At 40.1% G+C, this 15523-nt stretch overlaps 1 protein-coding gene across 2 annotated transcripts; it reads left to right on the forward strand.

The window, feature by feature from the left end:
• Window positions 1–1056: 1056 nt before the first annotated feature.
• LOC138048846 (uncharacterized) lies at window positions 1057–13885 on the forward strand. 2 transcript variants are annotated; one of them, XM_068894957.1, is made up of 4 exons: window positions 1057–1195; window positions 1443–1525; window positions 10038–11313; window positions 12692–13885. In XM_068894957.1, the coding sequence occupies exons 3-4, from the start codon at window positions 10131–10133 to the stop codon at window positions 13639–13641; spliced, it is 2133 nt and encodes a 710-aa protein (XP_068751058.1). In that variant the 5' UTR covers window positions 1057–1195; window positions 1443–1525; window positions 10038–10130; the 3' UTR covers window positions 13642–13885. The 2 variants fall into 2 exon arrangements, with proteins under 2 accessions (XP_068751058.1, XP_068751057.1); XM_068894956.1 differs by having other exon boundaries at window positions 8733–11313; window positions 12692–13859.
• The last annotated feature ends 1638 nt before the right edge of the window (window positions 13886–15523 follow it).

Below are 15523 nucleotides of genomic sequence, written 5' to 3' on the forward strand. Positions count from 1 at the left end.
CCCGCTTTGTCTGAAAGTTCTCTTTGAGTTCTTGAAATAAGTAGTCCCAAATAGACTAAATACAGTGGATACTTTCACGTATGCGATAAGTTCGAAATACTCTATTTACGAAGAGGAGACAACAGTCACCTTTTTTTAAATAAAAATGAAAAAGGATATTGAAAAAGCTTGAATTTATGATGACGTCAAGAAAATTTACAATGTTTGTGAAACCATTAATGCCCTCCCTCGCGTAGCCCTCGCGTTATAAAGAGTTTAGATTTTGTTAATTCAAAACATTCTTAGAAGAATGATTAATTGACTTGAACTTTGGCATCATGGCTCAAAGCAAATGTCAAAGGACCGAAACATTCTATGCATGATATAGATAAATGTATGGCACCCGAAATAAACCCAAAATCTTCGGTGCTTTCGAGAAATGCACGCGTCTCTCGTAACCTTTCGTCGTCTTAACTAAAAGGGGTCATAAATTGGGCAAAAGCCCCATGATTTGATTACGAGAACGGGCATTGAAGAATCCAAAACAATTCACGGAGTTTTTAGTAAGAGTAGGGCTGTGTTCTCCAGTCACAGAGAAGGCATCTGCATAGATGGTAGGTAGCCCTGGTGTTACAAACACTAAATTAACAAAATTAAAGCGATAGCACTTTCAATTAACCAAATAAAAAAATGGGATCTTTTTTTCTACATTAGCAAATGGATTAAAAGAGCACTGACTGGTTGCAAGTTTGTTCTATGCGCCTGTTTCTGCATCTTACACTCTTTGACTGGAGACTTGCGAATCCCGCATCAAATTATCAGATTTTAAGTTCAGCTGTTCATCTTACATTCAATTTACTCGCTATTTTCACAAATCCCATAATACAGTTCGTTTTGAGAGGTTATTTGCATTAAAACAATGAATTGCCAGTTCACTGAAGCATGATACAGTCCCAAGAGTAAATGACTTGTATTGTTTTTATGCAAAGAGCCCCCCCAAAACGTATTGCATTATGGGAATGGGAAAGTAGCGAGTCAAAGAAAACAAACGGCATATTTTCTTCTCTCATTAGCAAATGGATTTATCATGCAGCAGTAGCACTGACTGCTTCTTCGCTCGACACACCTCGATTAGATACAAGTAAAGCTCGTCTTTTCCGGACACACAAGCAATCTCTCGGTCTCCTAAACGGATCACCAAATCTCCAAGATAAAAGTAAGTTTTTATCACTTCTCTTCAAAACCTAAGACTTGGACTTGAAGTTTTTCAAAAATTTGAAATCATTGGGCCTCTTTTTGTAAATTTTTTCTTTATTACTACTATTTAAGGAAAAATCTTATTGGATGAGCATTCCACCAACAAGACGCCTACAAGAGCGTATCCGTGGGATGCATAAACAGTTAACATAAATTAGCCAGTTACAGCTAACAGTCCAGCCTGCTAACAGATTTTATATTCTCAGAAAGGGAGTTCCAGCACCATTTGCGTATAAAGCACGGATCGATTAATGGCAATTCATTCATTCCTATTGACTTCACCTTACAGGTAAGCCTCGTTTAATTATCTAATTATCCTGCTATAATTTTGATACCAGCGAATATAAAGCAAGAGCCGCTACAACGTAGAATAGAATTAAAATATTTTGTGCTATATTTCTACTGGCCAAACCAGCCTTCTTCAGGTTTAACGAGAATTTACATTGGAGAGCGTTATTTATTTTTATATATAACTTGTGTATAGAAGGTTCACAAAACGAAGAACTCAGTAGAAGAATCCAGTGAAGGATGCAACGTTCTCTCGAGAAACTGTCGGTAAGTGTACTTGGGAAAAAAAGGTCCGACAAATTTTATAAAACGTTTCGGCCGTTTGGTCTTCCTCAGATAACAATAAAAAGTTAAAAACTGGAAGTCGCTTTTCAAAGATTAAATAACAAAACCTAAACAATGGTGTGACATATGACAATAAAAACTAATAATTACAGGTAGAAAAGGGAGTGGAGTTCAATCCCTAATAAGGCTTTAAAAAGTTACAACAAGGCGATAGAGGTCACATACCAAAGTCTATTAATTAAGGTGGAAAATTGCAGAGGGGCAATAGAATTTACTCAATAGGAGGTAGTAAAAATACATGGATGATTCATCTGTTATATCAAATATAAATTTTGATCTAAATTCCCTCCTCTTGTTAAGGCCATGCGGCTGCAATGTAAACAATTGTGTCATCTACTTGTAATTATTAGTTTTTATTGTCATATGTCATACCATTGTTTAGCTTTTGTTATCTTTTCTTTTAAAAGCGGTTTCCAGTTTTTAGGTTTAATTTTAATTTCTAACTTTTAACTCAGTTTTTATTGTTATCTGAGGAAGGCCGGACGGCCGAAACGTTACTTGTCGGACTTTCAGAAGTTTGTTCTTTTCGATTTTCCCAAGTACACTTATCTACAATTTTTCTAGAGAACGTTGCATATATATATATATATATATATATATATCTATGTAATAAGGAAATAACTTCTTGAGGCATATATGTTTCTAATCGGTTAAATACTTCAAACGTTTCGCCGTTTAGAGCTTCGTCAGTGAATGAAGATTATAAGTACAAGATTGGTTTATGTAAAAAACTTAGTACAATGGCTCATTAATTTGATGGTGTTAATCTAGATTTAGAGCTCGTCCATTGCAACCATTCATAACGTTCTCATGCTTGCGGATTTCTAGCGCTTCAATGGACGAGCTCTAAATCTAGATTAACACCATCAAATTAATGAGCCATTGTACTAAGTTTTTTACATAAACCAATCTTGTACTTATAATCTTCATTCACTGACGAAGCTCTAAACGGCGAAACGTTTGAAGTATTTAACCGATTAGAAACATATATGCCTCAAGAAGTTATTTCCTTATTACATTATCCATCGAGGCATGGCTACACCTTTCTTCTTCTCATATATATATATATATATATATATATATAGAGAGAGAGAGAGAGAGAGAGAGAGAGAGAGAGAGAGAGAGAGTAAATAAACCCCATCTGGCGGCCGGTATGTCGGCTGATGAGGTCCGCGGCTCAGAGATGTCCGAAAAATGAAAATTTGGCCGAGAAGCGAAGCTTGGAGGGCAAATATGAAATGTTGAGGCCAATCTCTCAGCAAGGACATTATCAGCCAATATACCAGCAATCCAGAAAGGGGTGTATGTATTTCATAACCCTTCCATTAATTTCCATATCGCGCAATAAAACCGCTCGTGAAAGGTCAGTGTTGAATGCGATGGCTGTGCTTCGTATTTTTTTTGATGCACGGTTCAAAATTTGACTTGAAAGAAAGGAAAGCGTGTCGGTCTCAGACACAGTTAATTGTCATCTGGGTGGGCTCGTGAGAATTGAGTGTTCAGCCTTGGTATTTTACTATAACCGTTGTCAACCGATGAACTGATAATGGCTTAATTCGCGTCCAGTCTGGGAAAAAAACACACAGAAAGGAAGGGCCCTCAATGGTAATAAGGTTGGGCTTTTTTATTGACAATTTTTTCGTAAAGTTATCTTGTCAGGTATTTTATTGGGATTCCCATACAAATCCTTATATTTTTGCTGGCTAGGTCACGCAATTTTAGGCAATTTCAGCACTGATCGAATGGTCATAGAATTAACTAAAATATTAAAATAACTGTTCAAAACTATAGAAGAACTGTAACAAAACACAGGGAAGCCAAGAAGGGACATGGATGGACAAAACTGGAGAGGATTGAAATGGATTGAATTTGGGTAAATTTGAAAAACGTGGGCCCACCTTTTTTCAAATTTATATCAGTCTATATCAAAATGTCATTTACAAAGCTGGAAAATCATTTTCAGTTGTTATGTGGCCATGATTTTGCAAATGAAAGACTCTTGCTCTGCCAATTTGACGTTTAGAGCTCATAATTAACAAAATTAAACAAAATTACCTAAAATAGCGTGACCTAGCCCCTTTAAGGACGAGATTATAATAATACAGGAATCGTGTCGATTTGATGCCTCTAAATTAAATTGCAATGTGATGCAACACAACAATCCTGCTCAGTCGAAATGTAGAATAATTATTACATCGGAACCTTATGTAACCGAGAAGCGAGGTGCTCCTTCGTCAGGCTGGATTTATACAAAATGTTCTGTTGAGGGGCAGTGGGGTGGAGTAATGGTGACGAAAAAATGGTCGAAGCTGCCCCTTAGAGACAAGAAAAACCTTTTTAATGTAAATAAAGGAAGAGATTATAATAATACAGAATTGAGAAAGATTTATCGTTCTGCTTCCTAAATTTATAAAATTCATGCTCAACTTTAATCTCCCACCCTCCCCTCATCAACCAGTAAAAGTTCAATGGTCGCCCCCCAAAGAATGAGCGTAGCTGTTGGGCTATACATATGGGTTATCGACCAAGGGTGAGGTCAAGATGGCTGGATATTGGCCAAGTTCTTTTTATGCGTGTTTATGGACCGATACGAAATTGAGGCCCGTAACTTTCAAGCAAAAAAAGAACAAGGCCAATATCCAGCCATCTTGACTGAACAAGCTTGGTCAATAAAGGATTTATTATAGGGGATAAACACCAAAAAAATTTAATGATCTTTAATCTTGCGGGACAAAGCGAGAAATCCCGAGCGAGCTCCAGCTTGCCCGCTCGGGCAGCAAATCACAGCGCGGGATTTGGTTCATCTTGCCCGATCAGTCAGTCATTGCTTCTTGAGCGTGTGCTGCGAAGCAGTTGTTTACCAAACAAAAGGTCATTCTTTCGTCTTTGTTTTAATTTGTATATACAGACAAACACATTGCGCGAGAGCGGGGATCGATGAATAGGTGACTTCCATCGCGAGCCCGTATCTCCCTAGTGATCACACGATTGTGTGACTTTAAAATATAAACTTTGAAGCATTCTTGAGCAAACCTTAACGAATTCAGTTGGCCGCAGTGGGTACAATTTGAGCTCACCGAGAATAACCTTGATCATTTCCTTGAGAATTGTTTCACTGGAACGGCGAATTAACTCTGACCACCTAAATCTATACTTGATGTGGGCCTAACAAGAAATGGGCAATACAATACAACAATACAATACATACTTAATTGACCACTCCCCATGGGGGCTTTTCAGAGCCAATGAAACACAATCAACGAAACAATGGAACACAACAACAACAACGACAACTGTTAAGAATCCTAACTGTCCGGAGACAAACCATTTGGCTATTTACAAGTGCAGCTGGGAAGTTGAACCAGGGACTACCAGGAACAAATTCAATGAGTGGTCGGAACGAGTCTTGAACCCGGGATCCCCAGATCTCAAGGCAAGCGCCCTAACCACAAGGCCGCACTGCCTCCTTAATAGTTTACAACAATACATAGCACAGGTGCCCCAAGCACAGTGTGAGGGAAAGCCAACAAATATATAAAGATTTGAATTGGAATCCCGATAAAAGGCCTGAGAAGATAATTGTTTTACGAAAAAATTGTCAGTTCAAAAGCCCAACCTTATTGCCATTGTGCGCCCTTCCTTCCTGTGTGGTTTTTCTCCAGATTCGACGCGAATTGAGCCATTGTCAGTTCATCGGTTGTCAACGGTTACAGTAATGTGCCATGGCTGAACATTCAATTCTCACGAGCCCATCTAATTCAGTCAAATGTTCCTGGTTAAAATGTTCCCACGGTTAAAATTCCACCGTAGAATTCAAGGGAAAAAGTTTTTCTTTCATTTTAATCAGCTATCCGCGCGATTGAAGCCCTGCCAGCGACGTCAGGCGGCTGTTAGTGTCCCAAAGAAATCGATAAAACGATTGGCACACGGCGACCGTTGAGTTTCCGCTTCGTTACAAGGCACAAACACGGACTCGTTACCAAGCGGAAACTGAACGGTCGCCGCGTGGGACTTTTTAAAAAGGCTCTTTTTCATCGATTCGTTTGGGACACTAACAGCCGCCTGAAGTCGCTGGCAGGGCTTCAGTTACGCGGCTAGCGGATTGAAATTAAAGAAAAACCTTTGCCCTTGAATTCTACGGTGGAATTTTAACAGTGGGAACATTTTAACCAGGAATATTATCGTAGTTACTAAAACATGGAACGATCTAAAACCACCTAAAACCACCAACAACCACCTACTCTGAAAATCACCGAACTGTGGAATGGGCTAAATTTTTTATATGGTCGCCACACCCACTTTTTGTTGGTTCCTCGCCCATTTTCGTCAAAGAATTTAGTTGGTATGTGAGCCGGATGGCTCGACGAAAATGGGTGGGGCAACAACAAAGAGTGGGTGTGGCGACCATATAAAAATTTTATCCCATTCCACAGTTCGGTGATTTTCGTAGTACAACCAACTCAAAAATATCTGCAACAACTCACAAAGAATCGAATACCAGCTCAAACAAGCCATAAATGTCAAAAATAAGCGAGACGACAATATGTGTTTACCATTTGGCCAAAAATTATGGATAATATTATCTATGGCTTGTTTGTGAGTTGTTGTAGATATTTTTGAGGTGGTTGTAAATTTTTTTTTTTGAGGTGGTTGTAGGTGGCTGTAGATGTTTGTAGGTGGTTGTAGGTGGTTTTAGTAATTACGGGAATATTTGACTGAATTTGGTGGGCTCGTGAGAATTGAGTGTTCAGCCTTGGTATTTTCCTATAACCGTTGTCAACCGATGAACTGATAATTGCGTAATCGCGCCGAATCTGGAAAAAAAAAACAATACAGGAAGGAAGGGCCCTCAATGGTAATAAGGTTGGACTTTTTAATTGACAATTTTTTCGTAAAGTTATCTTGTCAGGCATTTTATTGGGATTCCCATGCAAATCCTTAGATTTTTGTTGGCTTTCCCTGTCACTGAGCTTGGGGTGCCTGTGTACAGAGTTGCTGTTGGAATGCATTGACTGTGTTTAGCTGTCAGGGAGTATCGAGGATACTTCTAAGGAAAATTCTGGTATTCTAGACTGATTTTGTTTTACTTCGCAGCCATTTATTTACCAGTACTGAAACGTGTGATTCGTTATTTTTAAATGACGAAAATGAATCGTCTCTGGCTCACGCAGATATTTTTGTTGAGACAAACCCCGGCCCAGTTGAGATTGACTTTGATGCCAGTTAAACTATTTGTGCTCCTTAGTCTCAGCCTCGTTTTCTTTTTGGTGAAAACCGAGGGAAACAATCATGTGTGGCAAACTCTTTAATTTCCATTGTTTATCAACACCATAGGCTGATTCGCAGTACTGCTGATATGGCTCAAATCTGTATCTTTAGTACAGTTTGCTGTCAAAGTGCACTCGGCAAACTTTTTTTGCTATTGTATTAATTACCAGAGAACTTGTCGGTATTCAACATTAATTTTATTTTGCTCTACCGTGCAAGTTTGGCAGGTAATGCCAAAGGTCATTTAATGAGAAGCACAACTCAAGCTGATGAAGGTTTAAAAGCGTACGTTTCTTTAATGGAGGCCTTGGAATCCTACCGTGGCTAATTCCGTCGCCCTAAGAGAGAAAAAAACCTCTGGTATCCAGGGTATTGGAATCCGTACTTTCCTGCTTGAGTTATCAATCATGTTTGCTTACAGATGAATGTAACACTGTGGCTATTTTTAAAACAAGCAATAGCTTGTGTTACATGTCCGACCATGTACGCACTGTGTACGTGGGCGAATTTTCGTCAATGTTTGTTATTTATTTTCTTTGTCGATGTTTCTATTTTACAAAGTTCAAACAAGCAACCGTAAACAATTATCCTACTGTAATTTTGATACCAGTGAATTATAAAGCAAGAGCCGCTACAAAGTAGAACAAAATTAAAATATTTTTTGCTATATTTCGACTGGCCAAACCAGCTTTCTTTAAGTATAACGGGACTGTACATTGGAGAGCGTTTCGGCCGTTCGGCCTTCCTCAGATAACAATAAAAAGTTAAAAACTAAAATTAAATCGAAAATCACGAAGCCGCTTTTAAAAGAAGAAACAAAACAAAAGCTGAACAATGGTAACAGCCACGCCGGGGAAGCAAACAAAAAAATGGTCAGGTAAAATCAAAATATTCACACAGGTACCAGGTAGTGAAAAACAAGCACTGGTTAGGGTTTACCTGAGTTCTTTTAACATTGTATATACACTAGTTTCAGCTAAGTTTAATTTAATTTCTTGGTTTCCTTGCATCAAAAGTACAAGTTATTGCGCTCGAGCGAAACGAGACGCTTACGACTCGTGTCGATTTGATGCGTCTAGATTAAATTGCGATGTGATGCAACACAACAGTCCTGTTTAGTCAAAATGTAAAATAATTATTACATTCAAATACTGGAACGAAGAAAAGGCCGCACTTCCCTTATCCTTGATGACTACTAGTTTTTAAGTATTTCTCTCTGCCCGCAAAATCGCTCGGTTCGAGGAATACGCCGCTTTCAGCTCACCGCTTTTCAGAACTTTCAATTACGGGAGTTTACACGAAACATCTACATGTTCCAGCACTCGGCAAAGTCCCCTTTGATATGTGACTGTTTTAGCTTACGTGCCTTCACATACACTAAAAGTCGTTTGGAGACATCACACCAAGCCGGTCACATTTTTCTGGGGCGAAAGACCACACCACAACACTGAAAACTCGGTCCTCTACTCTTTGCTGTGGAATTGTGCGGAGGTTTTTTAAATATCCCACAGCATTTATAAACCCATCCTGTTCATTTTTGCCGGTTAGTATAAAAGAAGCATTCACAATCAAATAATTTGTTGTCAGTTTTCTAGACAATGTGGATAACAACTGCCTCATTGATGTCCACGAAGTGGAATTTCGTGGTCTTACCGAAGCTGAAACCAAGCTGTTGAATCCCTAGGGACGCCATAGCATATTGTCATACTCATCATCCAGCATATAAACAAAAATTTGCTCAAGAGCTGTCGTGTTATGGCTACGATAGATCCCTTAAACACTTTACCTATAAAATTGGACTGGCATCGAACGAGGACACAATGATTGTGACGAGTCAGAAGGAGACAGAGATGATGTCTCTCAGTTAAGTTCCTATAAACAAAGATGGAAGTACGAGCTCAGCTAGGATTTCATTTATTCCGTTCGTGTTTCAACAAATTCACAAAAGAATCATCGCGCTGAAAGTTTGGGACTACCTAGATTCACTAGACCGGTGAGAATATAATTCATACCGTGAAAATATCGTAAACCTTGAAAAATAAGTCGCACGAATTAATACAACTGCGTTCATAGGGCGGATATTCTATGGAATACGTTACAGTCAAACTAGAGGTTTTTTTTTTATCAACAAAAATAAGAATGACCAGCGTTCATGGGTTATCGCTTTCTATAAAACCTCTTCTTACTCCAGCTTTATCTGTTATCTTTGCGGCCATAAAAGTGGCAGTTCCATACCATCTTTACAAACCCATTCTCTCTCAATTATATGGAAATTGTCATTTCCTTTCTGCCCCACATCAAAAATACCTCTCCCTAAAATAAGCCCTTCCACGAGCCACCAAAAAGCCATGGGGCAAGTGTAAGCCCAGGGCAAAATTGTGAAGGTTCACAACTTTCGAAGTTTCTGGAAAGCGGACAATTTCTCTTTCCTTACTCTTAAGTTAGACATGAATAATTTAAGTTTTAATGATATTGTTGGAATCTTGCCCAAGCGTTTTAGAACGCACTCATCCAGATGATCTTACTTCATCAAGTTTAGGTATGACTCTTGTGTTCAAAACATTTGCAATTTTAAGTGTCAGAAAAGCTGAAATAAGCATTTAACAATTCCTAAAAAAGGAAAAAGGACAGAAAGAATGAAGAAAACTGAGAGGAAAAAGAAGGCACAGCAAAGGGGAAGAAAACAAGACAATACCTGTCAGATCTCTGTTCTAGGATTCTCGTCATCAACGAAGAATTCTGTAGGTCAGAGACAAATTGAAAACATAGAACGCAGGTGGATAAATTTTCTAATGTCACTGTAATACCAGTAAGCAGTAAAGCATGCCGCGTGCCAAGATGGTTAGTAACTGGATTATTCTAACTGCTATAATCCATTCCACCCTTATCTATTCTCGCAGATCGAAAAGACATCATTATATGAACTACGTCTTGACCAATCGTCATTCTCAAAATCGTCAGTTTGTGGACACTAAAGGTTGCCCAGTCGAAAAATGGACTGTTTCAAGCTTCTTGTAATACTGTCCTTCGCCATGATGATAGTGTATGTGCAAGCCAAATCTACAGCAAAAACAAGTCCAAAATCAGGATCTTCAAGGTCTGGGCCAAAATCTGAGTCACGTTCTACGCCAAGACCGGCTGATACTGTACTTCACTCAAAACCTGGATCAGATTCAACGTCGAAAAAAGCAGCAGATACACCAAACAGCCACACTGACCAAAATCAGCAATCTTCTCTTACCCTTGTTTTATGTCCTGAGACACCTACACTGGAGCATTCCATCACGGTTGAGATTGTTGGGGATGAAGATGACCGAGGAACATCAGTCCCTATCACAGAACGTCAGTCTCCTTTTAAAACCCCTATTGAAGATAACTATCCCCAGAAAACGATCCGGAAGGTTAAACTTACGTCAACACATGAAAGCCAAGTTGTCTGTGTACAAGCCTTAGTCGTTGATGTTACAATCATGATTGATCAACCCACCGAGTTTAAACACACCTGTCCTGAGACACCGGATGTAGATGACCTGCCATGCAGGCAGTTTGGCGACGACATTTTGCGGCCCTTTATTTGTCCCCAAAAGCTGACCGATCTTCTCCAAACTAAGCATCAAATCGATTCAGTACCCGAAGAGATGCCTACAGATTTCCAGCCTCCTGTCTATGACATCGCTAACGACATGGCACAAGCGTCAGCAGCTATTGCCGAAGGATTAACGGAAGGTTTTAAAAATGTCGTCAAAAACCGTATCAAAGCTCACAAAGCCGCAATCAAGAGCCAACCCATTGGCAAAGTTGCCTCAGTTGCTGAAAGTTTTGCTTCTTTTATCGGTGCATTGGGTCCAGTTTTCAGCATTTTTGGCGGCATAACATCAATTGTTACCACTTTCCTAACGCCAAATCCTTTCGATGCGATAGCTGATTATTTGGATAAGCAGTTTGAGCAAGTGAATGAACGCATCAGTGATGTACAAGAGGATATAGCTGACTTGAAGCGGCTTTTAGAGGCACAAGGTAGCACTCTTGCAATGGCAAACCAAATAAGAGCAATACGGTATGCTGTGCGGAATTATGGCAACATGGTGGACAAACTGTCAACGGAACCAGTGTGTGGATCAACTAGTCTGCTAAATTCTTTTGAAGTAGAAGAGTTCATGAGGCAATACCGGGATGGTAAGTGTAAACAATGTGTTGAAATTATGTTTATTGTAGGAAATTAATTTGGGTAGCGTTAGTGATATCGAAGAGAATTGTCTCCACCATCACATCCAACAGCGTACTAGTACACGTCACCACAATGCAACCTCTTTTTTACAAATACAGACTCATATGTCGGACGTTATCGCCTAATGCTTCCGTTCACATATTCAATATATTTGTGGGAAAATCCTTAATTGAATTTCCCAAGCGAGCTTCACTTTAAAATGGGGATAAGCAATAAAAATATTTATAGTATTTCGCTGGTAAATATCGCGGTTTCCAAGATTAAAACGGATTTTACGACAGCTGCGGGCCTGTATATGTAAACGCATATTTTGTAACCATCGCTCCCCTTAATGAGCTCTTCCGTGAGGTTTCATCCACACCTAATACCACTAGATATACAGCACACAGCATTCTGCCAACTAAAGGGGTGTTTACATGAGACTGGGGCGACTTTCGCACTGGCGCGAGTTCACGCCGCTTGATGCACCGGTGCGAAAATTTTGTTCCGGCGCGAAATCTCGCAACGGTGTGATGTAAACGAGGAACGACTACTCGTTCCGGTGTGAAATCGGCCTCCCGGTGGGATGGAACGAGTAGCACATGCGTACAATTTGGATTCACGCTTGTATTTTATCGATATGTGGTGTCCCTTCAGGTAAACGCGATACAAATTCACCTCGTCATCATGTAAACGCGGTATCAAGAAGTCACCCCGGTGTGAAACTCGCGCCGGTGCGAGTTGTCTCATGTAAACACCTCCTAACTCACTATGTTGATTTTAACGAAGGGAGGAAAACTGGAAGACCCCGGGGAAAATCCCTGGTGGCAATGATAGGGAACAGCACGTTCGATCGGTGGCTCAGTTAGTTGAATATCGGGACTATCCTGCGGGAGGTGATGGGTTCACATCCTTACCTGAGCAACAATCAATGTCATTAATTAACTGAGGAGATAGTGCTGCCTTTGTAATCTCCAAATGGTTAGAGTTTCAAGTCTTTGTTTGTAAGGATCCACGCACTATTCGGCACAAACAGCAAAAATGTGGCTGGCGTGGAGTTGATGTTTCAAAAAGGCTTCAGGTACATTAGGCCACGATACCACAAACAGGCGTTAGTAAAAGGAACTTTGCCGAGTGCTGGAAACCTAGAACTACAACCAGCTATAACACACGTGACACCCCGCTTGAGCCAATGCCCCGACCCATTGCAGTTACAGCTGTGATAGGAGATCGCTTTTAGGCTAAGGAAACCGTGCCTGTTTTTAGCAGCTTTTCCAGCAAAAGAGAGAGAGAGAGAGAGAGAGAGAGGGAGATCAGCATTCACTAATTTGTTGTCATTTTTCCCAGACAACGTGGATAATAGCCTCATTGATCTCTACGAAGTGGAATTTGGAGGTGTTACTGAAGCTGGAGCCAGGCTCTTGAATCCCTACGCCAAAGCATATTGCCACAGTCATCCAGAATATCTACAAAAATTTGCTGAAGAGCTCTCCTTTTATGGCTATGCTGGATCCCTTGCACACTTTGCCTATAAGAATTTGGCTTGCATAGAACGAGGAGACGATGATTGTGATGAGTCAGACAAAGACAGAGATGAATGGGCTAGACGTCTCCATAGGTTCCTGAAGAAAGCAGAAGTGTTCAAAGTAGCGGCAACCAACCCTCCAGCAGGACTGTGGCTTGATGTAAGGGATAGTCTTGAGACACTCATTGACGAAGAAGCGGAAAAGGCCCCGAATACCGTACCAATCCCAGGAATAATGGACAAAGTTTACGAAATTATCGTCGATAAGGTATCCAATACTAACGACTGGTCGAATCAATGTGTCTTGAAAGTTTACGGAGAAGATCGGAGCACTCTCATTATTGAGGTCACAGAAGTCCGCGACACGAGCTTTTTCACCTTTGATCCCACTAATGTTCCCTGGAACAGGCGCGTGAGCCACACAAGATTCTGGGTGCAGAAGATGAACACCGACAGGTCTTATAAAAGTGTTGGGATAACGTGTGGACATGGTGAGATTGACGACTGTCGGGCACCAGGCCACTTAGGGCCCTCTACTCCTCCGAAAGATCGTGTGCTTTTCCTTATGTTCAATCCCGGCTTATACCAAGCACACTATCAGCTCCCTTTCATAGTTGGAAAACCATACCGAAGTACGTTCATCGACAGGCGGAATGTCTACGCCTATTATGACAACGATGACGACTCTGGAATGGATGGTACCGTTTACGTAGGAGAATGGAGTGGCCTCACTGAAACCCAGTTTGCTCTTATTGACAATCACCAAAAGTAAAGCAGATTTCATACGGCTGTGAAAATCTCATGACACTGTCCTTCCGTAACAGTGCCTTGCCGTGACCACAATGTTTTTTTACGACGCTGACGTGACTTGTCACGTGTTTGTCGGTATTACAACCGTGTTCATGGCGCGAACTTTTCACAGTAACACGAAATCCACTATTACTAGCAATGATTGTAATCAGCGTCTTGAATTAAAAGCAACTGGTAATAAATTCACTTCGTCAGGTACTTGACTTTTAGACTGTGTTTGCTTGTATATCATGCGGATTTGGCAATGAAGCAAATTCACAAGTGAAATATCGTATTAAGGTAGCTAAAACCAGTTTCAACACTTAAAAGAGATTCTTTTAACAGAAAGGTTTAATACTGCATCACGTAAGAGCAATGCTATGAGACGCATTGTTATGAAAAAAAAACTTTACCATGGCAACAGGAATACCATCCCTTATTTAGTCTTTTGTTGCTTATATCTCAAACACGAACTCGGAGATCCCTATTTTTGTGTCCTTGTAAAGTGATCGGCAACCCAACATGAAACTTGCATAATTTGAAACAGAATTATGTGGAGCGGATTTAGAGCCATCCTAAATTTTCAACAATTTTGAGGTAGCACTGAGTCTTTTCCGATATTTTTGTTAAATTTTGCAGAGATTTGAAACCTAGCCTTAAGGATCACTTTCAAGCAATAAAAATAGGGTTCATGGAATTTTGTTTTTGAGATGTAAGTAACTTAAGACAAAACGAAAGGTGTTTGAAAGGGCTTTCCTGTTGCCATGGCAGGTTATTACGTTACAACAATGAGCACATTTTATTACGTGGGATGCCTGTGATAGAACACGTCAAAATTGGCTCGAGTCTCGTTCTCTTCGTCTCTACAAATTGACTCCGTTTTTTTAATTTTTGAAATGCCTTGTATTGTCGCTATTTGCGGGGTGACAGCCACAAGCAACTAAATGATGAATGCCTTACGTCTCTCTTACCTTAAAAATACTTGCAAGATCACTGCTCTGTTAACTTGACAAAGATGAATTTACTTAGTAATTTTACTGAGCTTTGGAATAGGTTACCTGGCGTCTCGTAGTCATCGACACGTTTGTTGAAAAATATTTGAAATTTTTTCAGCGCATTGCATTGTCCTTATCGGCTGATAGCAGCCGAAAACAACAAAACAGTGACAGCATTTCGTCATACCTTACGTCAAACTATCTGAAAGGTAAGATTTTAGCCTAGGAACTAAGCAGACTTATCCTGTATGCTGTGTTGTCCCCCCTGTATTAGTGTTGCATATAGTTTTGAACACTTGGATAATTTTTTTTTTGTCACAAAATGTGAGCTAAAGTGCTTCCAAGTTGTTGACGACAGAATTTCGTAACTTTGTTGACATCAATTTTCACAATAGCAGATTCGTTTTCACAGAGTATATCGTGACTTTGTGAGGCAGTGTGGCCCAGTGGTTAGGGCGCTTGCTTTGAGATCCGGAGATCGCTGAATTTGTTCCTGGTAGTCCCTGGTTCAACTTCCCAGTTGCACTTGTAAATAGCCAACCAGTTTGCCTCCGGCCAGTTGGGATTCTTACCAGTTGTTGTTGTTGAGTTCTGTTGTTTCGTTGATTGTTTCATTGGCCCTGAAACGCCCCTATGGGGAGCGGTCAATTAAGTATGTATTGTATGGTACATGTACTTCCAATCACTCTTAATCGATATTCTTGGTTTTCACTCAAGTGACCAGTGGCCATGTTTTTCAACCGAAACAAAAGAAAACGTCTGCATAAAAATAGAGTTTCATTTCCGGAGGATTAGTTTGGGATACCAACATGGCCGCCGCGATGTCACGTGAAACCTGAGAATAATTTAGAGGGTGTTCGCCGGATAATG

This window comes from Montipora capricornis, chromosome 5 (assembly GCF_036669925.1).
Source record: "Montipora capricornis isolate CH-2021 chromosome 5, ASM3666992v2, whole genome shotgun sequence".
In the NCBI taxonomy this organism is placed as follows: Eukaryota; Metazoa; Cnidaria; class Anthozoa; order Scleractinia; family Acroporidae; genus Montipora; species Montipora capricornis.